The following is a 27,979-nucleotide window of genomic DNA, read 5'->3' as shown; positions in this document are numbered from 1 at the left end:
CAGGCTTTGTTAGGATGACTCTCTTTTAGTTTTGCCTTAGAGGACATAGCCCTCAGTTTGGGGACAGGATCTTTACTCCTAGTAAAGTGGAAAGCCTAAGGTGATTATTCTAACTCCAGTCTCGCCAGAACCTGACAGTGGCTGAAATCTCTGCTTAGCTCTCTGGCCTCCCAGCAGCTGCCTTCTGCTGGGTACTTTGGACCATCACTTGGCAGGTGAATAATCCTGGAGTCCTCCAGTAACTTGAAGGGAATTGTTATGCAGATTTGGTGCCTCTCCTCTGTGACTGTTATCTCTCAGCCTCTCAGGACAGAGCTCTGATCTTCCTGAGCCCAGTACCACTGACTTTGACCTCTGTCCCTGATGGGCCATGTTACCGGAGGGTTCCCTCAAGGGAAAAGTCAATTCGACATGGAGCTCACCTGGTGTGTTTTCCTTCCTTCGAGGGCTGTGTCCCTACCAATACTGCTTTTGGTTGCTCTCCAATGCATTCAAACTATTGTTTGTTTTTATATTTTGTCCAGCATTTATAATTGTTATCAGCAGGAGGGTTAGTCCAATCTAAAGCTATTCTTCCATTACCAGAATTGGAACTCCTACTTCTAATGTTAAAGAATGGAGCTGAAGTCATACTTGATCCTACCTGATGCTCTGCCCCCAATCCGATTAGTTAGCCAATCGATTTTCTGTTTAATTTCCTGCCTCATAAATATATAGTACCACCCTGTTTTCCTAAAGCATCAATACAGTGTATTGGACACAGGATATAAGTAAGCAAGGTTATTTTACGTTCAAATGTTTTAATTCCTAGTATCCTTTTAATTAAAACTGATTTGCCTTTTAAAGGCAAACTTATCCCTGATTTCATATTTTCATTCTCAAAGAGAGAATTGTACAATTTTGTTTCCATCTCTGGAAGATGGCCATAAGGAGCAAGCAGTATAGAGGCATACATGGAGTGAGACCACTGTGGGCTAATGATAAACTTTAAAAAAAAATGTATGGTGGTAAAATACACATAAAATTTGCCATCTTAACCATTTTTAAGTGTGCCAGTAAGTGGCATAACGTATCATCACTATGCATCCACAGAAGCCTTCTCATCTTACAAAACCAAAACTCAGTACCTTTTAAATGGTAACTCCCCATTCCTCTGGCCACCGGCAACTGCCATCCTACTTTCTGTCTCCATGAATTTGACTACTCTAGTATGCATACCTCACGTAAGTGGAATCATACAGCATATGTCCTTTTGTGACTGGCTTAGGTCACGTTAGCATAATGTCCGGCCATTCTGTAACATGTGTCAGAATTACCTTCCTTTTGATGGCTGAGTAATATTCCATTACAGGTGTGTGCCTCATTTTGTTTGTCCACTCATTGGTCAATAGGCACTAAGGTTACTCCCATCTTTTGGTTATTGTGAATAATGTGGCTGTGGACATAGCTGTACAAATAACCCTTCTGGTTCTTATTTTCCATTCTTGTGGGTATATGCCCAGAAATGAAATTGCTGGATCATATGGTAATTCTATTTTTATTTTTTTAAGATTTATTTATTTATTTGAGAGAGAGCGCGTGCGCGCATGGGGTGGGGAGAGGGAGAGGGAGAATCTCAAGCAGACTCCCTACTAAGTGTGGAGCCCAATGCAGTGCTCAACTTCATGACCCTGAGATCACAACCTGAGCTGAAACCGAGAGTCGGACGCTTAACTAACTGAGCCACCCAGGCGCCTCTATTTTTAATTTTTTGAGGAACTGTTTATATTGCTTCCTACAGTAGCTGTACCGTTTTGCGTTGCCACCAACAGTGCTTCACCAGCCTTTGTTATTTCCTGTTTTTTTGATAGTAGCTATCCTAATGGATATGTAATGGTATCCCAGTGTGGTTGGGATTTCCATCCTCCTGAAGTGATAAAACATTTTGCTTAATTGCATTAAGTTGTACACTTAAAAGCATACTTTAATTGCAAATAGATATAGAGGTCATTAATATGTACATGCTATTTGGGAAAATATTTTGCATTTTAGAAAATCTAACAGCTAACATTTTTTTTAATTACCTACTATGTGCCACACACTGTGTAAAATGTTTAATATGTGATATTTTACTTTACCTTTGCTGTTACCATTGAGATAGATACCATTATTTTATCCATTTTACACACAAGGAAACTGAGTTAAAGAATTCAGTTTCTTTCCCAGAGTCACACAGTTAAGAAATCAAAACCAAAGGGCGCCTGGGTGGCTCAGTTGGTTAAGTGACTGCCTTCGGCTCAGGTCATGATCCCAGGTTCCCGGGACGAGTCCTGCATGGGGCTCCCTGCTCAGCAGGGAGTCTGCTTCTCCCTCTGACCCTCCCCCCTCTTGTGCTCTCTCTCTCATAAATAAATAAAACCTTAAAAAAAAAAGTTAAAAAAAAAAAAAGAAATCAAAACCAAGCAGTTCAACTTCAAGATTCAAATGTTTGGACAAAAAAGAATGTTAGTAAGATTATAAAAGAAACCTTGGCATCTATTCATTTCACCTTTTTGAAAACAAGGTGTTTTGTCTTGTTTTTCAGAGCCTTGCATCCTACAGACTTGGTCATGTCTCAGGACTCTTGATGGAGTAAGAATCTTAGCAAAGGACTTCTGTTCCCATTTCTTGGGTAGTGAAGGACCCGACAGCAGGCACAGTGGAATGCCAAGTCACCAGTCTCTTCCCTTGTCAGGAAAGTCCATGGGAGAAGAGATGCTCAGAGAATCAAGACTCTCCCATGAGCAGGCTGGGCATGTTTTCATTTCTGCTAGTCCTCAGGGGAGTGTCTTTTTTAAGGTGAGTCTCTGAAATTCCATATTGTAAACGTCCTTCTCTGGGCTTAGCTTTTCATGTGAATCAATAATTATAATTTTGTGGGGCTGTGGCCTAACCTCTTACCCACTCAAATTCTCTGTTTGGCTCTCTTCATTCTATTTATTCACATTCTGCATGGCTATTTTGTTTCTTCTATACTTTTGGTCTTTTGAAGTGCTATAAAAAAGACTAACCAGCTGACCCAAGATCACACAAATTCTATCATTTAAGCGTAACTATAGGGTACATAGTGCTAGAAATAGTTTGGTTAGGTGTAGGGGCCTGCCCTCAAAGATTTGAAACCAAGGCAGTGATATAAAAGAATGAATCAAACATGCTTTGCAAAATGTCCCCTAACTTATAAATACAATCTCTGTAAAAAATTTTGGTTTCATGTAATCTCACATTCCCCTAATTATTCCACTACTTTCTCCTAATCCTGATGTCCCATCTAATTAAGCGTGTCTCCCCAGTGTCCCATGGGCACTGCCTTTGTTCATCACATCTTCCTAATACATGAAGGGAGAACTGAAGACTCCTTTTTATGGATACTTCAGTCTTTATGGATCTTTCACCTGTCTGAACTCTGGCCACACAAAATTTAACTCTTAAACAGTATTCTATTCTTTGTTCCTTCTGGTTAATCTTCAATCCTTGCTAGTCTTGTTGAGTCATTTATTTGTGAATTATACCTCAATAAAGAAAAAATAATTTTTTTATGAACTCATTTATTTTACCACTGAGTATTTACCAGTACTGGGCACAGTTGTAGATTCCCCTCATAAATGCATGTTGGCTGATTTTGATTATCCAATCTACCAGTGTAATTTGGGCCCTTTAGGGTGCTTGGTAAGATATTCATTTAGTAAAAGCCTTTACAATATCCCAGGCACTGTTCTAGGTGCTGAGAAGAACGGTTATCAGAAGAAGAAACACAAACAACAGGAATGGCTTTTCATCCTGGTTTCAGGAAGAATAAGAACAATTCACAGAGCTAAGCCGCAAGGGAGTTAGTTGTTCTGAGACTGGAAATCTATTCAGGTACATTGAAGATATATCTTTTGGTTGCTTCCTAGGAAACAGGCATCTGTTGTGCTAAGCTTTTCCCCCCACTCCTGTCTTTGATTAATCTCTTTCTTGACTTCAGAGACTCCTTCTTATTCATGATTTCTGCATGCTCATCACTTCTCTTGTCTCGTGGCTTCTGCATACGGATTTGAATACAGCTTTTGCTCTTTTTTGCTTTCACCCAGAAATACCCCAAAGAGAATGTGATGAGTTCAAGTTGGTTGTTGCTTTCCTTACTGGTCACAGTGCTTATGCCATGGCCCTCTTAAAACATTGCTGGCAAGTCTACATGGGTAACTCTTGGGCCAGGTATCTCCTTTGATCCAGCTATGATCAAGACTACTTGATAAGATATTCACTTATTATCTTAGGATCACTCAGTTTTCCCCTCTAAGGCCTGAGAAATGGGAGACACCTTGCAAAAACACTGTAATTAAAAAGCACCTCAGTTCATTTTAGTAAAATCTATAAATATCCAGCATCTAAAAAGTGTGTCGATCATAGTAAGTACACAAGATGAATGAAATCAGCTCATTTAACTACATCTGGAAGCGTTGCACATATTTTCATCTTAATGCTACACGTGACACTGACTTGATCCTATATCAATTTTATAGTCTGAGTTGAAAAAACTGTTTTATAAACATTATAAATCTAGGGGCGCCTGGGTGGTTCAGTTGGTTAAGCATCTGCCTTTGGCTCAGGTCATGATCCCAGGGTCCTGGGATCAAGCCCTGCTTCAGGCTCCCTGCTCCGCGGGAAGCCTGCTTCTCCCTCTCCCACTCCCCCTGCTTGTGTTCCCTCTCGCTGTGTCTCTCTGTCAAATAAATAAATAAAATCTTAAAAAAAATTTATAAATCTATATAAATTAAGGAAAACCTCAAATATTCTAATGTACTATTAATTCATTGGTTCCCATAAGACCATACTGCGTGGCAACTACTCAGTGTTAGGTCACATAGTTAATATTATTAATAAAGTTCCTTAAACTTTATGAAACTATTTACAGAATATAACTAGCTTTTATTTATTTATTTATTTTTTAAGGTTTTATTTATTTATTTGACACAGAGAGAGACACAGCGAGAGAGGGGACACAAGCAGGGGGAGTGGGAGAGGGAGAAGCAGGCTTCCCGCCGAGCAGGGAGCCCGATGCGGGGCTCGATCCCAGGAACCCGGGATCATGACTTGAGCCGAAGGCAGACTCTTAAAGACTGAGCCACCCACATGCCCCAACTAGCTTTTATTTTTGAGGTGTTGAATACCCTGGACTGAATTTACTTCATTATTTTCCCTTCTCTATAAAATTAGTCATTTGACTCTGAATTTGCTTTGCTATTATATTCGATGCCCAATTTTTCCCATAACCTGTTATGAAAATTGTTATCTTATTGATTGCCCATGAAATAAAGCCTAAGATTCCTTTAAACTTGCGTGCAATGTTTTGATCACCTCTAAAAATTTGCCTGTTATATAGCCATGGCATTGTAAAAACTAACTGGGCAATAAGTATAATTTCAAACATAGACAGGAATTTTATTGTGCTTGCAAAGAAATGCGAATGTCAAAAAAGTACAATTCGCAAATTATTCTTCAGTTCCAGTCAGTGTTTCTTTCTTCTTTTTTAAAGATTTTTATTTATTTATTTATTTATTTAACAGAGAGAGACACAGCGAGAGAGGGAACACAAGCAGGGGAGTGGGAGAAGGAGAAGCAGACTCCCCGCCGAGCAGGGAGCCCGATGCAGGGCTCAATCCCAGGACCCCGGGATCATGACCTGAGCCGAAGGCAAATGCTTAATGACTGAGCCACCCAGGCACCCCTCCAGTCAGTGTTTCTGTCTCACTTTCAGTGGGGTAAGTTCTCATTCACTTTAAAATCTTTTTTCAAAGTCCTGTCAGCTTGGCTGCAGTCTGTCCTACTCATTTCCATCACATTATTGCCCTTTTCAACATTCTTGACATTAGTGAATATTCATAAAATCATTTCCCTCTCCATCAACAACTTCACCTTCAGTTGCTTCACTTTTCCTTTGAGTAAGCTATTTTTATTTTTATTTTAAGATTTCACTTATTTATTTGACAGAGAGAGCCACAGCGAAAGAGGGAACACAAGCAGGGGGAGTGGGAGAGGGAGAAGCAGGCTTTCCGCCTAGAGGGGAGCCTGATGCAGGGCTCCATATCAGGACCCTGGGATCATGACCTGAGCTGAAGTCAGACGCTTAACGACTGAGCCACCCAGGCACCCTGAGTAAGCTATTTTTAAGAGAATTATATCATGGAATCAAGGACTCGGCTTCCTATTTTGCTTTGACAAAAACAGAAGTGCAGTAATGCATTAATACATCAGGACCCTGACCTAACAGGTGTCGTTGCTAAATGCATGCTCAGAACCTTGCATCATTCAGGAACATTGGGGGAGATATTATCAGTGACCTGGAGATAAAATATATTAAAGCATAAGTGAGCATAAACTCTACACTTCCCCGACAGATGAAAATGGATTTAAGCTCTGGAGAATCTTTGGAGGGCTTTAACTGGGATGTGTGGAAACAGACCCGGGGCTGTGCGGCATCTCTGATTAGGGACTAGAGCATCAGATGTTTGCCAACAAAGTACTTTCTACGACATTCCTAAAACTTGGCCAAGTTCTGTTATTAACATGACATAGATTAAACTCACTACTATCGATTATATCTGATGAACACCTACTTCTTGAAGCCCTGAGGCAGAAACAGGTCTTTGGCTACTTGAAGGTAACCTAAGACATCCAAGTGTTAATGATGGGCACCGTGGCTGATTTGTCATTTTCCTATGCTTTTAGCAGAATACAAAAAAGTTAGGAAGAGCTTATTAATATCAGATTTTTTTTGAACCACATTTGAGAAAATTAAGCTTTTTGAATGGCAAATTTAAATAGAGCATTGCATTAAATAAAGCATAGGTTTTTGTTTTGGTAAGAGTGTTCCTGAGTAATGGGTTTCATGGGGAAAAGATGGAGGCGGACACATACACATAATACACGTACACACCGTCCCTTCATTTTGTAGGCGCTATGGTTGAAGCTATTGGTTTTAATTCTCCACTTGTTTTCATGGACAGAGTTTCAAAATTTACTCACCAAGACAGCTAGCACAGATGCCTCAGGAAGATTTTTAGGTTTGGCCAGTGGCCACGTTAGTGTCGGCACTAAGCTCCTGACTCCTTTTTGGACTTTCTCACATCTCGCCCACGTGCTCCTGGATGCTTCCGCTCCAGCCTCTGGCGCTTCCCGGTGAGCGGTGGGTACTGCTTGTATTTATGCATGCTGCCGGGTAAGAGACGAGTCCTTGGTTTCAAAGTGTGCTTAATAGCTTGCTGCCGCTTACCTGATTCTTACCTTTTTAAGTATAATGCCCTTCTGATAGGCTGGAACATGATTCAACTTACCCAACAATAGAACTCTTAGACACAACCATTTTTATGTACTCATGAGAAGTCTGAAATCGTTAGCTAAATTGTACCTTTAACCTAGTGGTCATGATCTTGAAGGACAGTTTAAGTTCTCCGAGGTCCTGTTTCTCAGGATGTATACTGGGAATTACAACATTATGTCCCACAGAGATTTTTATTGGAAAAGGGTTGAGAAGAGACAAATGCTCTGTAACTATGTAGTGATCATCGTCACTATTTTTCACTGAATCTCAAGAAACACTGAATTCTGAACATGGTTGGGTTTGTGACGTTAATTTCTCTGAATCAACAGAGAGCTACCTAAAAGAACAGGCCATTGGTCAGTTTTTACGCTAAATAGATTATAAATCTCCTTGGCCTCCTGAGGACTTGCTCCTGCAGTGAGACCCAAGAGCCTTATTACACTTCAATAATAAAAAGCATGCACGATTCATTAAGGATATAGACAAAAGGCTTTACGTTATATTTATTTATTTTCCAGCTTGTACAAACTGGATGTAGAAGCATAAACATAGTACATTTCTACCATCTTCAACAAAAATATAACCAATATGTACAATTATTGTATTAAAAATACAAAAGGGATACAGACTCCACCAATGTCTTTCTAAAAGACATACAGGTACAAGTAGTATCAAAAGTATGAGGAAATCACCAGTTAATTGTACATTCTGCACGTGACATCACAGAGCGAACTGAGATTAGCAGTCCTATGTTCTACAATTACTTAATGCTTAGATAACATTTGTGCAACTTGTGGTAGAGCTAGATTTCTGTCTTTCTATCTGCACATGAGGTCCATAGCCTATATAAGAAAACTGGCAAATAATGCATATTACATGTAAAATTACAAATGCATAATTGACAATGTAATATATAAGCAAGTAGACAAATGCCATGATACAGAAGAGATTTATTAAATAAAGCACGGACATCGTTTGATACAGTGAAAAAACACTGCAATTTGACTTTTAAAATTTGAAGCTATTTACGTTTATCTACTGATCAATATGATCAGCTGAATTTAATGGAAAAAAAATCCAAGACCAGCAGTTCCTCACATTTGAGTACTACTCGGATTGGCAGCCTTCACTTTTCCGGAGTCTGTGCAAAAACAACACAAAAATAGAGTGGAGGGGTCATTTCGGTCATTATCGGGTTCATAGCAGCTGTGAGCAGGTGGTTGCTACACGGAGGCCTTCTCTATCTGCAGTGTCCATAAAGCCACTTACTGGTTAGTCTTGGGTGACTAACCCACCTTGCAAAGGCTGGCGTATCTCAACGGGCTTTCGATCTTTTGTTCTTTTATCACGTTAAAGGCTTGCTTCTTCCCTCATGCCAGTTCAACAAAGGGAGGCTGTCTTGACCGAGCAGTACTAACAGCGGGCTTTCGCTCCAATACCCCAGCTGCTTTCACTGCAGGGCTATCCAGTTATGAACGTTTCTCTTTAAAAACGACCACCAACAACAAAATCCCTAAAACTAATTTAACAAAAATCAAAGAAACATAACTTAAAAAAAAGTGGGGTTTGCCATCCATCTCAAGGGAGCAGGACCCGCCCTCCAATGACACCGCCCTGCACTCCATAAGGCTCAGACACAGGACACAAGAGTCCCATCTCCCTCCCCTGGCCATGTGCAAACAGTTTTACAGAAGAACCCCACCCACTGGGGAAGGAGTGGATGAGGCGTCTTGGTATCTACGTAATTGGCTAACCTCTTCTACTTCCAGGATAGGGCACTTCACGGGTGAGGCCAGATGGACCCAGGAAGACAGGGTCGCAAGCCAGGTCTTCCCTCTCCTCGCTGTGACCACACCCTGTCCGGCATATTTGGTTTTTCAGAAACCCAGGCTGGCAACCCGACTTAAAGGTTCAAAATAATACTGTAATCATTAAATGGATATAACATTTACTCTCTGAGCACAATCTTTCAATTCATTTCTTAAAAAAAAAAAAAAAAAAAAGACATTGTAAACAAGTGGACAAAGCACTGTACTCGAAGGATTTCATTGTTTTTCTTTGTCTTCCTTGATGGGTTAAAGGCCCCACGTAGTTCAATGGCTAGCTTTTCTCATTATCCCAATGAGACCAAGTGCTAGGACTGGATTGAAATCTAAAAGGAAGATTTAAAAAAATCCTTCCAGGCATCGAGAAGTGCAGCCAGAGTGAATCATCTTGTTGTGATGATCTTGGAATTGGGAATGATACTGTGTGATGTGGCAGGCAGCAACAGTGGGAACTCGAAGATTGCTGCACTGTGCATTTCAAGCAACAAAGTCTGGAAAGTGCCAGGGCAATTTCTTCACAGTATTTCACATGCAAAGGGGAAAGGAAGAAGGGGAGAAGAAGCCCCATGCTGCTTTTAAGGCAGGGAAGGAGGCAAACTGGTCCACCGGCCTCAGAATGTGAGTTCCAAGGCTCCGCTGCTAGGGACGTCTTCTTGTGCTCTCCTTTTAAAGGTGGCTGACTCTGGATCCAGAAAAAGCCTGTGCCTCAAACAGCAGATACTTGTTCATCTTCTGCAAACATAACCAGGAAAGAGAGAAAGGAGAAACATCAGTGAGCAAGCGAGTCGCTTCTTGGGCTAGAGAGAACACATTTGCTGATGGGTTAAATAAAAATACCATAGCTGTTTCTTTAGTATAACTCACCTAAGTAATGATTAATAATAGAGTTTTTACAAAATACATAGGATTCATATCTTTAAATATATATACACAATATAAAATAGAAACATTATTGAAAAATTAATTTATTGAAAATTATAAATCATAGCAGCACGTGACTTTAAAATAATATATACTCACACATAAAGTCTAGAAGGATATATAATAAAATGTAACTAATGGTCAGCTGCAAGCGGCAGGATTAGAATTTTCCTTTTTTGTCTTTTGCTTTTTTCCAGAATGATTATTTACATAATAAGACAAGTTAAACTTGAAAAAATAAGGGGAGGGGATGATCTCTGTCATCCGCATTCCAGCATGGACAGGTAGATTTATAGAAAGAAGGCAAAAGAGTTATAGAGAAGTCTATTTCTTTATCAGACTTCCATCTGAACTCATTAAAAGCCCAAATGCAACCTTTCCACAGAAAACGTTGACAATTAGTAAAGAAATCTAGTCGTGTACACACTTCATGACAAGTGCTGCCCTCTGCAAACTTTGGTATTTCTTAAGCCATTAGAAACAAATGAGAAAACCTCACACATTCGACAGCTTTAACCCTAAATCTGGACCTCTGAATATAAACTGTTCTTTGTGTATTAAGAAAACCAATGCCCTGGAAAGCTTACAGTAGGCGGCGTAAGTGACCACCGCTAACGTTAGGGTTCTAAGAATGCGTATGTACCGTCCTCCTCGGTGGAAAAGCCTGGAGACTGATACGGGGCGAGGCGCGGGTCGCACTCGTTGGGCTTATGCCACTGCGGTTTGCTCACGGGCCTGCCGCCGGCTGGATGCCCGTGCGCCTGCTGTACCGGCGAAGGCCCAGCCGTGTCCGTGGGTCGGGCGACCATCCGAGATCTCTGAAGTGCCACGTTGTAGTCTGGAGGTTTCCGGGCTGGGTGGGAATGCCCTTCTGGAAAGTCAGTGATGGGGATTCCAATGTAGCCGGGAGGGGTGGGTGGCGGCTCTCGATACCTGCCCTCCTTCCGCGCTGTAGTAAAGACAGGGTACCGGCCGTGAAACATTTTGTGGAAGAACGTTTCGTGCCCCCAAATGTTCATGGTAAATTATACAAGTAATTACTGAGACAGCAGACGCAGTGTAACCGCAGGTGTGATTGTGTGTGGTATGAGATAGCCGTGGGGGATATATGGTAGGCGAGGGAATGGGTGGTAACTGGACCAAATAACCATAATGCTTATCTCTCCGGGGTGAAATAATTGGCGAGAGAAGCAACTAAGCAATCTGTTATCTTTAAACAGACTCCTTCAAACCTCGTACTTAACTATAAAAGAGTCATAAGGACCCTTGGGTTTACTGCAAAGATTAAGCAAAGAGAAAACAGAAAAGGTACCCAGTAGTATGCGTGGAACATGTTAGTAGTGCCTGGTGAACGTTTCTTTCCTTCTGTCCCGGCCCCAAGGTCAAGGCAGGCTAGTCCATCTTTGCCAGGCACTTACCCAGCTTTACTCTTGTCAGGCAGACAAATCAACCTTAGGCTACTTTCAGGTCTTGGACCTCACTTTGGAAAATAGAGAATTAAATCTGGAAAAGTAGTACCCAAAAAGATGCAAATTTAAAAACCCTAAACTATATGGTTATTTCTCTTAAAATCCTTTTATTAATGTTCATGACCTAGAACATGAGCTCTGTAAAGGCAAGTAAAACTAAAGTTTTATTTTCTTGAACCTCACAGACTCAATTTTTAGGAATGAACATCATTCTTTTCTTTGCAGTAACAATTCTGAGTATTAGTTTGTTTAAAAAAAAAAAAATGCTTGAAAAATCACAACCCAAGAAGAGGTATTAACTGTTATCTATCCATGACTGTTTATGTGGCAAAATAACTATAATTTCTTGACTAATAAAAGTGATGTCTGGTGGCGCCTGGGTGGCTCAGTCGGTTAAGCGTCTGCCTTCAGCTTAGGTCAGAATCCCAGGGTCCTGGGATCGAGCCCCGCATCGGGCTCCCTGCTCAGCGGGAAGCCCTCTTCTCCCTCTCCCACTCCCCCTTGCTTGTGTTCCCTCTCTCACTGTGTCTCTCTCTGTCAAATAAAGAAATAAAATTAAAAAAAAAAAAAAAAGTGATGTCTGTAATGATGATACTCTAGGGTTTCTCGCTCCGTATCCTGTAACGTAGTCCTGCGCTTCGATTACATAGATGTTGAATATGCCCCAGAAACTACAAGCTGATAGGACTGGGGGAGCACGGAAGACTTCACAACAGCAAGCGCTGCGGCAAAGGAACAGCGTGTTTCAGGTACGTACGAATTCCTAGCCAGGCACTGTTCCAAGTGCTCGCCCTAGATTTCCCTTAATCCCCACCTCAACTGTATTAGTAGAAATTATTCAGCTCATTTTACATAGGAATAAATAGGCCAAGTTTGGTACCTTGCCCAATGTCGCAAAGCTAGTGAAGTGGACAACAGGCAATTCAAACCCCAATCTGCCAGATCCCTAGACCTCTGTACTCTCTCCCTTGTTCTACAAGGTGCAGAGAGGATTTGGTTAGCGCCCAATTTGTCTGCATAACCAAAGTCAGTGGTAGATTTATACATGCAAAGTGCAAAGTTCTAAATACACTTCAAGGGAACAAAACAGAATAATAGAACATTTAAAACAAAACAGAATAATAGAACATTTAAAATAGTTTCAATTAAAGAAAATTCTTCCCTTAGAAAGAATGGGCAGCCTTCCTCATAATTTTAGCTTAATGGGCAAGAAAACATCCATAATGATAATCTGCTGATCTTGACTGCCAGAATTCACTGAATGTTTAGAATGTTGGAATCTATCTGTATGTACCTGACCACGGAACCTGAGCTCTTAACTACTCTTCATTTCAAAATCCTGAACACACCGCTAATTTGGAAGCCCTATACACCAATGGGTGGGACAAAACGAGGAAAAGAACCATGAACACATGATTTTACTTTGGAAACAGGTTAGATGCGACAAAGCTCTCTAATCTGCTTACCAATGAGTCCCTTTGCGGTACTCGATGTCACAGCTATGTGGGCCGGCATGGGAACAGGTTTGGTTTCTTCTGTGGTCACAGAGGTCATGCTGTTGCTTTCAGCCTCAATGGAAACATCTTTCCCACCCCTCCGCTTGATTGTGCCTGTGTCACCTTCTGAGTCTTCTCCCCAGTATCCTGTGGACGATGCCCAGCTTGCCCGGGATTGGGCTTGTTCAAGACTTTCTCTACTTTGATTTTGCCGGTTATACTTTGTGCTATGATCGGAAAACATAATTTGGTCCATATGGCTGCTGGAGGCCCATAAACCTGCAGGATCCCCTGAATAATCAAAGTGAGTGTGCCCGAATGGAAGTGTCTCCCAGCTTCTCTGGTGCTGGATGGTCTGTATGTTATCATGGGAGCCACTGGAGCACGACGTCCAGCTCCCACGGCCGCTGTCAGCAGCATCGAGTGAAGCCCGGTCCCCTTGGTCTTGGGAAAGTTCCTCTGTGCTTGGAGAAGAAATTACTGTAGCTGTAGCATATAAGCCTCGGCTCTCGGACATTGGTGCATAGGACCTAAGCAGTCGAAAGAAATGAAAAGGAAGAAAAAGTGCAAGATTGTTACCTAAGAAACCTAGGATATAAAACCTAAATACCTTTTCTTCCCCTCCCCCTCCCCCTGGGGAAAGGTGGCTTTGTGGCTTTTTTCATCCCAGGAAGAGGATGAAAGCCCCACTGAACAGTATTTTCATAGCTGGTTCTGCTACGTCCAGTTTGCTCACCTTGTCATTTCCAAAAAATAAATCCAGGAGGAAAAGAACAACTACCTGTTTATAATAAAGGCACACTTTCCTTATGAGGTTAAAGGATGGCTCAACATAATCTGATTTCAATGAAGGCAGCTTCTACAAAGAATCTGGGGGATACGTCCTAAAGCCACCCTCTCTGCCTTTAGCACAGAATAACGGTCTTCCCTTTTTTTTTTTTAAGATTTTATTTATTCATTTGACAGAGAGAGACACAGTGAGAGGGAACACAAGCAGGGGGAGTGGGAGAGGGAGAAGCAGGCCTCCCGCTGAGCAGGGAGCCCGACGCGGGGCTCGATCCCAGGACCCTGAGATCATGACCTGAGCCGAAGGCAGATGCCCAACGACTGAGCCACCCAGGCGCTCCAAGAATAACAGTCTTCCAGTGAAGAATAAACCTAACTTGAAAAGCAGTGTGTACCAGAAAAATAGCATGACATTTAGTAATCTAGAAATTCTGAAAATTAGAACTGGGATGGGAGAGCATTTCTTAGGCATTATGTAAAATAGTAGAAATATACATCAGGAGTAAAGGACTCATTTGTAAAGGATGGGAGAAGGAATGTAACCAAACACGGAAGAAAAGCTGCCTACCCTAAGCTGTACTGGTCTGGTTCGATCATAGTTCGCCTTTCCATCCTTCCCACGCCGAGGTTTGCTTCCACGATGCTGACAGAATGCCTCTGGCGCCTGTCATCGTGCAGCGAGGCCGGCACTGAGTCAAAGGAAGAGTTGCTGATGATGCTGGATCGGGAAGAAATTTCACTGTGACCAGAATCTGAGAAATTATCCACGGTACCACTGGGAGCCAAGGTGTAGCCTGCGTGGGAAACCAACCATATTCATTAGACACTGTACAACAAAAACCTGAAGTCTACCAAACAGAAGCAAAACCAAAATGTGGATCAAAGATAGCACCACTGAAGTGGGGGGGGGGGGGACCACTTTACTTGTGGAGACCAGGTGACCGAGATAAGGTAAACTTTTACTCAGATGAAATTTAACATGCTTAATGAAAGATTAAGGAGGGAAAAAAAGAGACTGTGTTATGTGAGCCAGGAAATGTTGCAGAAATCAGGGCACTACTCGACTATTCTTAGCTCTTTTAAGTATAAATTACACTACTATTAGTCTATATAAAAGAAACTGAAGAACTATGATCAAGTTTAAAAGTATTTTTTTTTTCAAACTGCAAAGTCAGTAACCTTCCATGAAGTTTAAAATTTTTTGAACTTTATGGTATAGAGTAATTCAACTGGAAGTATCTATCTTAGAATTTTAAAAGGCGACATATGAGAATAATACCTGAAGAAGACCTCTTTGGTTTTTCAATATTAATAATATGTTGGATGAATCACATAAAAGCCAGTTGTTCTGAAGGATGTAATGTGCAAAATCTCCATTTTTCTCCCTAGACCATCACAATGTCTAAACAGATGTCCCGAAGGACATTTTTTCACCTGAAGGAAAACTCTCCTTTGTTGCTAAAAATAATTTTGAAAGTCACAAAGGAAGAGACACTTGTGTTGATATTTTTAATGAAAAAAAAATTCAAATCTTCTTTCTCAGAACTCATTTTTTTAAACATTACTATAGATCTCATGTTACCTTAAAATACTGGTTTTATATTATATGGATGCAATGCAAATTTTTCAGTGCCACGTACCTAATGAAAAAATTAAATCTAGAACACCTAAATCCTGCTAATGTACTCTCTAAATAGTACTTCCCCATCCTTTCAGTAGCTTGTTAATTCCTGATTTATTTTTTAAAGGTTGCACAGGTCTTGATAAGGTTTAGTGTATTCATCTATAAGAAGTCTTTTTATAAACCACACTGGAAGTTCTGACAGACAAGATTTAAAGCCTTTGCTGAACAGTCTGCTCAAAAAAAACCACAAAAAACAAAAAACAAAAAACACAAACATCTTGAGAAAAAATCATCACTCAGATGGAGCACTTGACATTTAGAGGAATTCTCCCATTTTCCTTAACTAATAATGAGAAAATTCCTCTCTTTCCCACCCCAGTTTTGGTTCTGTTAACCCCACCTATCCCATAGGTCCGTGGTGCATTGTTATTCTTGTTACTGTTCTCACTTCCAAGAGAAGAGGAGGAACTGGTTAAGTCCAGCTGCCCGGGGCCAAAAGATCTCAGCTGATTGCCACTGCCACCTAACAACAGGATGAGAAAAGAATTTAGATGTATCCATTTAACCAGGACAGTAGAGACTGATACCCCACAAAATGCACAGATGTCTGAAATATCTAAAAAGCAAAGCTGAAAAGGTATTTGTCATGTCAGTGAGATCGAACAGTTTGTTAATCTCTTTGGCCTTCCTCCAGAGAAAACCGTCTTGCCATTTATGGTGGGCTTCCCCCCATTCACTTACAGGGGAGGAGGAGAGAGCAACTCGGGGGGTTATGCAGCAGAAAGCCACTGTTACTGTAATCTCAGAAAGCATCAATATAAGGGAGAGAGTTTGCCTAAAATAAAATTTAATCTCTTTTAAAAATAAAACAGCGACAAAAAAAGATAATCAAGACCCGTGTTAATACAATGAAAAAATAAATCAGGAAGATACTAGTTTTTCTTATGTATTTAAAGTCCTCTACTCTGTAATTATTGTTATATAATCATATTTAGTTAGAACAACTTTTGGTACAAAAAGAATTATTTCCATACTTAAAATCAATAAAAATCTTAAATGTTTTAAAAGGCCTTATCTAGTTTAACACTACTTACTAGAAATATAATATTAAAAAATACCAAAATTCTTCCAAATTTATAAACTGAGGGGGGGAAAAATCTCTTAGGGATTACATAGTAGATCATTTTAAATGACTCTAATATTAATCAAAAATGATGTAATATGTAACTCTGGAATTGATTATAGCTGAAATGTTATAGATCACTATAAAGGGAAACAAGTAATTTAGTTCTACCTTTCCTTGGAGAACTTTGTGGAGAAGTGGGAGGAGAAGAGAGCTGTGAAGATGCATTTGATATAGTATCTTCTGCTTGTTTTTTATGACGCTCCAGACTTCCTTCTTCAGACAAAGAAAGAATTTTCTTTAAAGCTTGTGGAGAGTTTATGCCTGTAAAAGAAAGAAATACGTATTTTCAAGACGAAAAAGCAATAACGTTAATAACTATAATCTTTTTGTAAGACTTAACATTACACTCAGTTTCAATGTATTTATAATCTCAACAGTCTTTGTACTCATCATGGTATAAACAGTAAGCTTGCAGAAGGCACACGATACCTGTAATGTGGTTTCTGATTGCTACCTGCTGGAGTGCTAGAAACAGACCGTTTTTGGTATTTTACTTTAGATTCTAAATCTTAAAGTAATCACCATCTTTATTCAACAATATATTAAACAATGAAGAGAAAAACAAGCACAACTTGAAAATATTAGAATTTAGGATGAAAGTGATACAGCCAGGCATATTTATTATTAGAATTCAAGTTTGAGTATTTTGGTGAACTCAAACAGGTATTTTGGTACTGTTGGATATGTGAGCTCAGGAGAAGTGGGAACGATGGGAGAAAACTAACGAGCCAAGAGCTAAACAAAAGTAGTAAGAAAAGTGAATAAAAGCATTCTAAGGAATTCCATACAGTTAATATTTGATCAAATAAGTAGATGAAAGAGAAGGCAGAAGGAGACCCATGAAAGTGCCCTGTGTCACAGAAATCAGGGGAGATGATTTTCAGAGGAGTGATCCAGTGCCAAGTATAGGATCAAATAAGGTGAGTGTAGAAGGAAAAGGATTACATATGCCAATATGAGGTGATTTCCCCCCAAAAAATTATTTTTAGAAATAAGGTACTCACGTTAAAATATTTTACAAAGCCTCTAGTATTCCTATGAGGCACTCTCAATTACCTTATTTTAAACAACAAAGAGATATTTGGAAAGGCATGATAGCCTGACACTACCTTGATCAATGCTAGTTTTAATGTTCTTAAACTTAACAGAATCCATTAAGAAGGAGGCAGTAAAATTTAACAAAGATGTAATCCTTCATTTCACCTCATGTAAGCATTTGATCTTGTTTTAACACAGTTTTTTAAAGCCACTTTTAAAGCAATATTTTATTTACATGTATAGATGCTAATATAACCAAGATGCATGAAAATGTTAGCTACACTAAAACTGTATGAATAAATAGTATTGATTTGGGAAAGAATTCCAAGGCCAGCATTATACACAGATTCAAAAAGTGCTTTATACTCAGGCACACCTATACGTTTGGCTAATAGGCTATATTTAGCTAAAAGACTGATAAACTTCCATATAAGAAATTCAGTGTAAAAGAGGAAATAAAAGGTTGCAGGGGATTTAGGAGTATATAAATATTAATAAGATAGTGGACAAATAAACATGTAACTCAGTTTGTGATAGGGAGAGCAATACAACTATTTCAAAGGGGAAATGTCAAGTAAAGGTATTCTTTTGTCACTCTTACCCAAATTCAACAAATGGCATATTTGCTGATCAGGAAGAAAGGGCCAAAGATAAGAGTATGAAGGACCTACTATAAGACTCCTGCTAACCTCATAAGGACAGGTTGTAATTGGGCAGGCGCTGCATCAGTGACCAAGTACCTATTTTATCTAAGTAAACTCTACTACAAGTTTTTTTTTTTAATTTCTTCCCTTTTATTAACATTGTTTCCTTGCACACACACACACACACACGTATAAAAAAGAACCCATACATTTTATGATATATAATTTTGTTGTACCATTTACATAAAGGGACTAAACTTGTAGATATATTTAAATGGAAGATGAAGCATGATTTGGCCTCTTAACTCAGGAATTAACTATATTTCCCCCTCAAGTTATAAGAATCAGTGATTCAACAAATAAGAATTCACCTCCAGACAAATCATTTCACTTAAAAATATTCTGCCTAAATTCTAGCAATTCATTGATCATAAGCCAAGCTAGTTTAAATAATGTATATGGACAAAGCAACTTCTGTTCTCGTTAAAAATCAAATTAATAAAAGCAAAATTTTCCCATTTCACACCCCCACCCACCCACTGCCATGACCAATGAGCATGATTAAATGAGAAACTCTGTAACATAAACAGTCCCTTCCACCGGCAAAAGTAACATTTCACTTAGTGAACATTAATGTTTTATTAAGAGGTAACAATCGGAGAGAGACTCAAGTATATTAGATAACAGAGTTATTCAAGATAAGGATTTTTTCCTAATCTGAAAAACATGACACCGAATAGCCTCAAAAGATATGGTTTTAATCACCTACCAAAAGGTGGGAGATCCTTTACGGGGACTTTCTTTCGTGAAGGATAAAGGGACACAGCCGGAACCTGCAGTCCCTGGTTGATTTTATGTTGGGGCTGTGGCTGCTGGGGCTGAGGCTGGGCTTGTGCTTTCTGTTGCGACCCTGCCCTTGGGGCCACTGGGGAGGTCTCCGATTTGACAGGCTTTTTGTCACCAGGATTCTTAGGCACTGTTCATTGTTTGGTTTGAAAACAGAACAAGAAATTTCAGAGGTTAGTAACTATATACCAGATAAGTTTAGAACTGCATTGAGTATTTTCTACACTTTGGAACACTAAAATGTATCTCTTATCTTTTTTCTTATTGCCTATATAAAAGACAGAAATGGGGGTGGGAGAGAACTCAGCTACAGAAAATCATAAAGGCATGACAGGAAAAGATATTTATTTTACGAAACTAGCTCTCAAATGATAATTATACTATTAAATACTACCACATTAAAATAAAAATAGAAAAATATGGGGAGCCCAATATGCTATGTGTATGTATATAAAAAGCACAAATGGTAAAAGCTACAACTGGAAAATTGTTAGGAATTACTTTTCAAAATGGAGTCCAAAGCTCCTTGACATACATGAGCCTAGTTTTTATTTAATAAATGGTATGAATTGTAATCTTGTTACTGTCAAATTCTCTCTCCTATGGGTAGAAGGATCTATGTTCGCTAATAGCAACCAATACTGCTGGACTATTATACTGAGTATATAATTCCACGGCATATAGAAAGTAAACCAATTTAGTAGGGCAATGAAATTCTGTATGTATATAAATATTTGAAACAACTCACTGACATAGATATACTTCCTCCATTTTACACATAAAGAAGCTAAGGATTAGGCAGCTCACATAACTTGCCTAAGGTGACACTGCTATTTTGAGGAACAAACAGAATTTGAACTCAAACCCAATCTGACTCCAGAGAACAAACTCTTCATCATGACACACAGTTGTTTCCATAGCACCCTGAGAAAATCTAGTAATTTGAATCTTCTCAAATCATCTAACGTTTCAAGTCTTTATAAAAGGTATCTTCAAACCTGCCCATGAAAGACCCAGAAGTGTCCTATGCGGAAAATGCCTCTATCTCACACAAATGCAGATGCAAGTAAACAGAAAACTGTCCCCACTTCTAGCCTGGCCAGATTTTTAAAGGCTGGGAAGCTACACGTTAGGCTACCGCATAGCAGAATTACTGCTTTATGTGGTAGGTGAACTTACTGCTGGCTGCTGTCCCGGCTGAGGGTCTAAAAGGCAGCCAGCTCGCCTAGGTACGGGCCCCTCTGACAAGGTAGGCCCCTGGCCCCTCTCAGGTGGCCCATCAATCTGGAAGTATCTTTGTGAGAAAAAGGGATGCAGCCAAAAACTGCAGGCGCTATCAGTCAGTCTCTGATGTCATCCTCCCGACACTAACCTAGTGGGACACAAGGTCTAGCCTAGGACAGTACGACACGGTACCAACAGTAGCATTCAAGGGAAAGGCTGGTGTGTCCCCGGGATGCTAAGTACCCCTGCGCGCTGAAGCCCCATTTGTCGCGGCCCATACCACCGCACAGGAAACCACTCTGCATTCCAGTCAGATTCCGCAGCCACTTCAGGGAAAAACTCACACGTGTTGGTTGCTGGCTCACACTGCAGTGATAATGTCTGAAGACTCTCCTCATCCATTTCGAGCTCCAAATTGGACAGGTACTGCTTCACTTTTCGAGCCATTTGGGCATCTTCATAAAGCTTTTTGGCATTGAGAAAGGAACTACGACGTACCCGCTTTTTATGACCACCTGTCTGAGCAACGTCTAGCACTGTTGCATTTGTACTACCCTGGCTGAGAGACCTGGAAGATGAAAAGGCAGATATGCAGCTCACTCTAGCACGGGGTTACGGCAGCGATTTGAAACATGCCAAGACTTACGTAAGTATTTTATGTTCAAAAGATCACATGCCTCATTCTGGTAAGTAAACTGTTACAGAGAAATATAGACTAATACAGATTAAAATGTTCTTTAAGTTAAAAAACCATACACACACACACACACACACAAACATATATATGTTTGGCACCTGGTTCTAGTCCAATTAGGAAATTCTGCTTTTCTCATCTATAGAGCATTCAAGGCAGTTCTTCCATAGAAGCCAGCAAATAATAATGATTATATATATAAGCTCATGCAATACACAGTCAAAATCATTGAGATTTACATTAAATTTACTTCTCTTTTAAAGAGGATGTCTTTTTTTTTTTTAAAGAGGATGTCTTACCTAAATTTAAATGAAGTTAGCTTTTACACTGTTCACAATCATTTCCTTATTCCTTGAGTTAAATGTAATGAGTTTTTAAAGTAACATGGGTCAATTTGTTAATAAAATGATCATGCAAATGTAAACATATATATATATATATATAGAAACTAGTACATGAATTGTTAAGAATTACGTTTAAAAAGTACTGGCTTATAGAATGAAAATAGTAGTTAGTTGAGCTATAAAAAATTTAGTTTTAACACGTAGGGGCACTTTTTGTATTATACATATTTACTTAAATATCTGTGCAATACTATTTAAATTGCACAGTTTTTCCTTTTAATGTTCTTCCTCCCCTAACCCCACATTAGGCTTTCTCCATTTCAAAGCACACAAATTAAAATCTTTTTGAAAGTTCCGAAGTATGCCTGGCCTACAGTTTCCCAGAACCATCATCCATCATTTCACGGCTGTCATGGATCATGACCTCAAAAGCAAAAGCCCCAACAGATTAAACTTGAAGTCAGTTTGCCAGCTGAAATTCTGCTAGAGCAAGAGGGTTAAGAAAAAAATGCAAAGCATCAGAAAATATAGCAGGTAAGAAAACAATGCAATGAGCAGAATAAGAATCGTGTGTGGGTTTGCAAGGTCTCCACCACTTACCCCAAACTCCTCCACTTCTTCTTCCTGTAAGTGAGAGCCATGGAGATTGAAGCATGGGTGTAGAAAGAGAGACAGAAAGATCACAAGCTCAGAAAGAAGGGACTAGACTTCTGGGTAAGCAGTCCTAGCAGCTCACAAACATTAAACTGCATAATCACCTCACACACGCAACTTTACTGGCAATAATCTTCTGGCTCAAAAGACAGATATATTTAAAATTTTTGTTCTAAAAACTCCTCTCCTTCACTGGATTAATCATTTTTGCCTCCACTGACAACTAAATCCATTGTACAGAAACTGAGACAATACTGTTTGGGTTCTCTACATATTTCGGTTCATCCTATCAATTACGAGTTTTAGCTCCACAAATTGGTGTTCTGACAAATAAGGCATAGTTCTGCCTCGTGTCAAGTGAAAAATTTCTACGGGACAAGCTGTTCTTAGTAACAGTCAAAAGTGTACCTGATGAAGAATAAGACATTTACTTCAAACTGGAGCTCAAGGGGGATTCTCAGCATGACCTTACACAATTTCTACCATGTTACAAATATAAATATTCAAAAATTTCTCCTTTATTAGGAAGCTCTAAGCCCAAACTTCTCTAATCCCACATGTGCTACTGAACTCGACACACTCACCGAGTCCTGAACATGAGGGCAGGGTCCATGTTAACTGAAGCCATGCGACCAACATGACGAATTTCTTTTGCGATCATCCTTAGCTTCTCAAAATTGACTAGCCCATCGACTTTTGAGTCATTGCCTATAATTGGCAAAGAAGAAAAAGGGGATCACGTTGCATTCATTTATTCTGTGCGTCCACAAGTGAAGACAGAACATCTACTTGAGGTTTACCTTCGTGAAGGAATGTGAGATCCTTCTTGATAACTGGGAATAGGGGGATTATGGGAGGCTGTAGGTTTTGACTGTTGAGGACATTGCGGTATTTTGCCATGTTTCTGGAGGGGTCAAACAGGTCTTGGAGATCTTGAAACAGCTTTTCATATTTATTGGGGAGTTTCTCCCAGGTGGTTCGTAGTCTTGCCACCGGCGCCAAGTTTAGGCCACTGAAAGGGAAAAAAGAAAAGTGACATAAAACCAAATTACTCATTAACGATGGAAGTAAAATAGCATACTGTTTATTAATATAGAACACCTCTGTGTTTATGCTGTATACACATAGCAATGTACAGGATTCATAAGAAACTATTAATAATTCTGGGTAATGAGAATTGAAGATAGCAGCAGGGTCAGGGCCAAGGGTTATTACTCTTCTTCCCTTTATAGCTTTCTAGTCTGTTTGTTTGTTTTTTTTTTTTTAAAGATTTTATTTATTTATTTGAGACAGAGAGAATGAGGTACAGGAAGCATGAGACGGGGGAGGGTCAGAGGGAGAAGCAGACTCCCTGCCGAGCAGGGAGCCCGATGCGGGACTCGATCCAGGGACTCCAGGATCATGACCTGAGCCGAAGGCAGTCGCTTAACCAACTGAGCCACCCAGGCGCCCTCTAGTCTGTTTTTTATGAACAAAAAACTAGAATGTGATGTATCACGAGGGTAGCATTTTGTTTTGCAGCTTTGTCTCTGCACATAGAGAAGCACTTGGCACATAGTGGGCATTTGATAAAACAGACTAGCCAGCTATCCTGTAATAATAAAATGAAAGTCCTAATAGAAATGAGAGTACGCTCAAACTCCTAGTGACAGAAAATGACTAATATCACCATGACTATCAATTTTGCTAATTGTTTTGGTTTATATTTTCTTCCAGCCTCAATATAAGCACTTTTAAAAGGGAAGAAAATGAACATTTACTGGGCACCTGCTTTGTGCTAGCTGATAGAACTCCACATACATAATACCATTTAATCTACTCAATTACTCTCTGGGACATTGTTATTTTACAGAGAAATAAACTGATGTTCAGAGAAATTCAAATAATTTGTCCATTTTTTTAGTTCACAGAACTAAAAAAAAAAAAGTAGCGAATATAGCTTTTTCTGGGCTCTACATGTAGCTTACAGGAGATTTTAAATTAAGAACGATTGGATTCAGAGAAAAAGAATCATTCAATGTGATTCAATTAAAAACTGCTACCCTTACACAAATTATATGGTGTTCCTGGATTGATATATATTTTTGATCTACAAACTGAATTGAATCTTAGGACCAGTACGCTCTCTTACCTGATGATTGCAAACATTGAGTTAAAATTCTTGCATTCCCTGCAGTGTAGTGCTATCTTGATGAAATGCTTAATGATCTTCATCCTCTTTAGCTGGTTTGTCTCTCTCAGAATTTCAGATGCTACCCAAAATGTTTCTTGGTTAATTACTTCTTCAAATTTCTTCAGGTTGGCACAGCTGGTTTTGGATTTGAGTTTAAATAAATCATCTATATATTCAGTCGGTTCAATGTTACGGAAAAGTTCAAAATTTCGCATGGAGAGCTGTGTGGCAACTTCAACAGTACTGAGCTGCAGGAGGGAAATTTGACTCTCCCTCAACAGCTCCTGAGCATCTTCATCTGAACAAAGAGTTTCTGTCTCCATGTTGTTTTTCAAGTAATACCTATGCAAAACACAGAATTCAAAGCCTAAGCAGTAGTCTCATGACATTACTTGAAAGAATAATGCTGCTTTGTAGACAATATTTATAAGAACGCTCAGTTGAAGGATGGAGGAATTCTTCTCTATAAGGACAGAGAATGCAGCTGCTGCCTGAGTCACCGGCTCACAGAATCACCTATCCAGAAGCCACTGGTGGAAGCTAACGAATCACATGTTATTTCATCTGTATCAGTTGTAATGCATTTTTCTCCTGCCCTTCCCTGCTTTCTAGATGATTTTATCTGTTTTTGCTAAAAGTGACAGAAAAGAGCTAAATTTGAAATTTCAGTTTAAATAAGAAAATAGGCTGTAAGGAAGGCAGCAGGAGAGATCAGACACAGGTCATCACTCTGTTTTCACAGAGAGAATCTGTGACTATTGATGGGTCCAAACTGGATTAATCCAAGTTTACCTATTTATTCAAAAACCAAAGAAATCTATAAGCTATTCCCCTCTGTTTGATACTATGAGTACAACAATCCTAATACAGATTTTTAACTTTTAAATACCTGATTTTCACAAAAACCCTACAAGTGAGGCAGGTATTATTCTTACCAGATGAGGAAGCAGAGGCTCCCAAATATTAATGAGTAGTTAATATCAGTGACAGAGATGAGAACTCATCAATACTCCTTTCTCTCTGTAAACAACTTGTTGAAAATAGAATCCAGATGTTTGCCCTGTGGTTTTTTTTTGGGGGGGGGGGGTGTAGACAGATGCTTTTCCTAGGCCAAATTCCATAAAGACAGAAACAGAATAGACAGTGGGAGTCCTGACAAACTGGCAAAGCAACCAGGACAGGAAACACATAACTTGAGGCCTTCACATTCACAGATTTAATGTTCCCAGTTTTCATTACTCATTAAGCCCATGACATGTATTCATCTATAATTTTCTTGAATGTGAATCATGAATCTGCACCTCAGTGGAGATTTGTAGTACTCCATCATGGATACAGACATATCAATGTACATTCAAATGACCGTGAGAAAAACTGATCTCCTAAAACAACACTAACTGCTAGTGTCAGGGTTGGAAATAAAGGAGGAGTGAAGGAGAGTACGGAAGTTACAGTTGATAGCAAGAAAAACGAAGTTTTGAATGAATTAGATTAGGTTTAGATACAGATAATGGAAAAGTCAAGTACAATAAAACACTCCATCTGGCAAGAAAGAAAGGAAAAATATGTGATTTATGGAACTACTTAATATTCCATCAGTGCAGAATCTGGTCATTAAATGAGAGCCAAAACTTAATCACTTTTTCAACTTTCACTAATTTGTGGTTTGAGGATACAAATGATATATATCAAGGGAAGTAACGTTTTCTTGCCAGTAATATGTGAGATAAGCAGTTACACAGCAGGAGACCAAGCTCCAAAGCAACTACAAGTTTAGTTCTAGAGCGAGGTACTTTTCATAGTGTAATGCATGATCACAGGCAGCATCGGCCAACCACGTTGTCCTAGATATCGTCATCTAAACAAATGAAGCTCCTAGAAAAGTTAGGCAGGCAGGAGCAACTGACACTAGAATATTCTTTAAAAATGTGTCTGTGAATGTACACATCCAAGAAGAGAGCCTGTCCTCAAGGGCGAGTCTAAGAAGTGACTGCCGGTGCCCTGACAGACCGTAACAACATTCAGAGCACACTGCCCTGCTTTGGAAAGGGTTCCTAAGAGATCCTCATGAGGGTCAACAATCTATGGGGTACATTTACTTTGATACAGCAATTCTTAGAGAATGGGAAAATACTTCTTTCTAGTTTGCAGGGGTACTTAATTCATTTTAAAAACCCTTTGAAAGTGTTCATTTCTTAGACTTTGGTGTGGGTTTGAAGAGGGGTTAAAGAAATCCAACAGAATAGATATCATATACCTTCCACTCAGTTGTATTCTATCAGCAAGTTTGGAAAGCTGATCCGGAAGTCGTCTTTGTTTGATGACACCCTCAGGTGTGACGGAGACCTCACACAACGAATACTGATCCGGGGTGGCAGTCACAGCAAACTCCCTGATGGCCTGAATGACGACTTCCTTTGCTGTGGTGTCCTTACTGATCATGATGTATCGGCTTTGCTGGTCAGCCTTAAAAACCCGTAACACTTGATCTGGCAAGTCTGGGGGGAAAGAAAGGCCATATGTAAGTAGAAAGGATTTTAGTATATGGTAATAACATTAAGTGAAGTAATCTGAAAAACCTCCTGAGAAAAGATAACGCTGAACGAATTTCATCTCTCCCTCATAATCCTTCTTCAAAGATTTGAGCAGTCAACATATTGATTTGCTGCATGAACACATTTTTCCCTGTAGATAACCGAACGCCTGATCCACAGACAAATGCAAACGTATCAGTACACAACCGCATCACTTAAGATTGTTAGGTTGTTAACACATCCAAAAAAAAAAAAAAAGATTGTCAGGTTGGTAGCAAAAAAATGAAAAATTTAAATCTAAAATCTTTCTTTATTATACTGAAAATCCCATTTAGCTAACCTAAAATATTCCTTTTACATTATTTAAGATGACCTAGTAATAATCTGCATGGTATGTGTTATCTTCATTTTATGAAAAAGAAAACAAGTTCAGAGAGACTGATTTGCCTATGAAATTAGTCTGAAGAATAAAAAAGAACTGATTCCAGTTGCTTGAAATTTAAGGTTCATTCTAACTTTCAGCATTTTTGACATAATCCACGCCAAACCAAGAGCATAGAGCATCACCATTATGTTAGAAGCAAACAGATTACTACAAGAAAACAAAAGCGGCATGGGCAGGGCTCACCGGGAGTAGTACTGAAGTCTAAAATGCGATGATGTGACTGCAACAAGTCAGGATTGCTGGATGACAAGGTTCCACTGACAGGCAGCGCAGTTGGGATGTGCTTTGTCTGCCTTAATCCCACTATGCTGTCGTCTTGAGACTGACCAATCCCAATATCACTGAAAAAAGAGGAAAAATTAGAAAAATCAATGATCCACAAGTAAAAAGGCTATAACTCATACGTAATAGACGCAAACCATAAATAAACCATATTTCCTAAGACTTGCAGTTAATTTAAAAGTACCATTAATAAATTTGGTTGAAAACAGCAATAGCAAGTACTGCTTAAGTGTATCTAACTCAACTTATCTTGCTGTTTCTTAAGCATATTTTACTCCAAAATCTATGTCTTTTTCACTAGACAGAGCATAACAAATACTAGTAGTTTATCAGTATATTCAAGAGAAGATAAGCTCTATTTACTCCTGGAAATAGATTTAAGAAAAAGCACATCGAAAAGAGTGCATTTAGTCTCATTCAATTGATGATTTATGCATCAGAATGATAAATTATTTTATAATCTGATCTTTAAAAA

The 27,979-nt window shown here is 39.3% G+C and overlaps 1 protein-coding gene across 17 annotated transcripts in view; it reads right to left on the bottom strand.

The window, feature by feature from the left end:
* Positions 1-7,809: 7,809 nt before the first annotated feature.
* Positions 7,810-27,979, bottom strand: part of RAPGEF2 (Rap guanine nucleotide exchange factor 2) — a 237,474-nt gene continuing 217,304 nt past the window's right edge. For 8 of the 17 annotated variants that reach the window (XM_045880209.3, XM_045880206.2, XM_045880210.2 and 5 more), the window contains 14 exons: positions 27,406-27,563; positions 26,501-26,741; positions 24,202-24,585; positions 22,871-23,082; positions 22,655-22,778; positions 22,017-22,040; positions 20,723-20,946; positions 19,078-19,284; positions 16,735-16,887; positions 15,841-15,963; positions 14,385-14,610; positions 13,001-13,560; positions 10,709-11,014; positions 7,810-9,876 (listed from right to left, as the gene is read on the bottom strand). In XM_045880209.3, coding sequence (XP_045736165.1) covers positions 9,851-9,876; positions 10,709-11,014; positions 13,001-13,560; positions 14,385-14,610; positions 15,841-15,963; positions 16,735-16,887; positions 19,078-19,284; positions 20,723-20,946; positions 22,017-22,040; positions 22,655-22,778; positions 22,871-23,082; positions 24,202-24,585; positions 26,501-26,741; positions 27,406-27,563 — 2,968 coding nt within the window. In that variant the 3' untranslated portion in view covers positions 7,810-9,850. Of the gene's footprint in view, positions 9,877-10,652; positions 11,015-13,000; positions 13,561-14,384; positions 14,611-15,840; positions 15,964-16,734; positions 16,888-19,077; positions 19,285-20,722; positions 20,947-22,016; positions 22,041-22,654; positions 22,779-22,870; positions 23,083-24,201; positions 24,586-26,500; positions 26,742-27,405; positions 27,564-27,979 lie in introns of all 17 variants that reach the window. The other 9 variants (XM_045880214.3, XM_045880215.3, XM_045880216.3 and 6 more) reach the window with 4 other exon arrangements.

Source organism: Mirounga angustirostris, unplaced genomic scaffold (assembly GCF_029215605.1).
Source record: "Mirounga angustirostris isolate CCGP_5_RB_7025 unplaced genomic scaffold, mMirAng1.0.hap1 SCAF_2, whole genome shotgun sequence".
Taxonomy (NCBI): domain Eukaryota; kingdom Metazoa; phylum Chordata; class Mammalia; order Carnivora; family Phocidae; genus Mirounga; species Mirounga angustirostris.
Note: the sequence above shows the minus strand (reverse complement) of the source record. Positions and strands in the feature narration are given on the sequence as shown.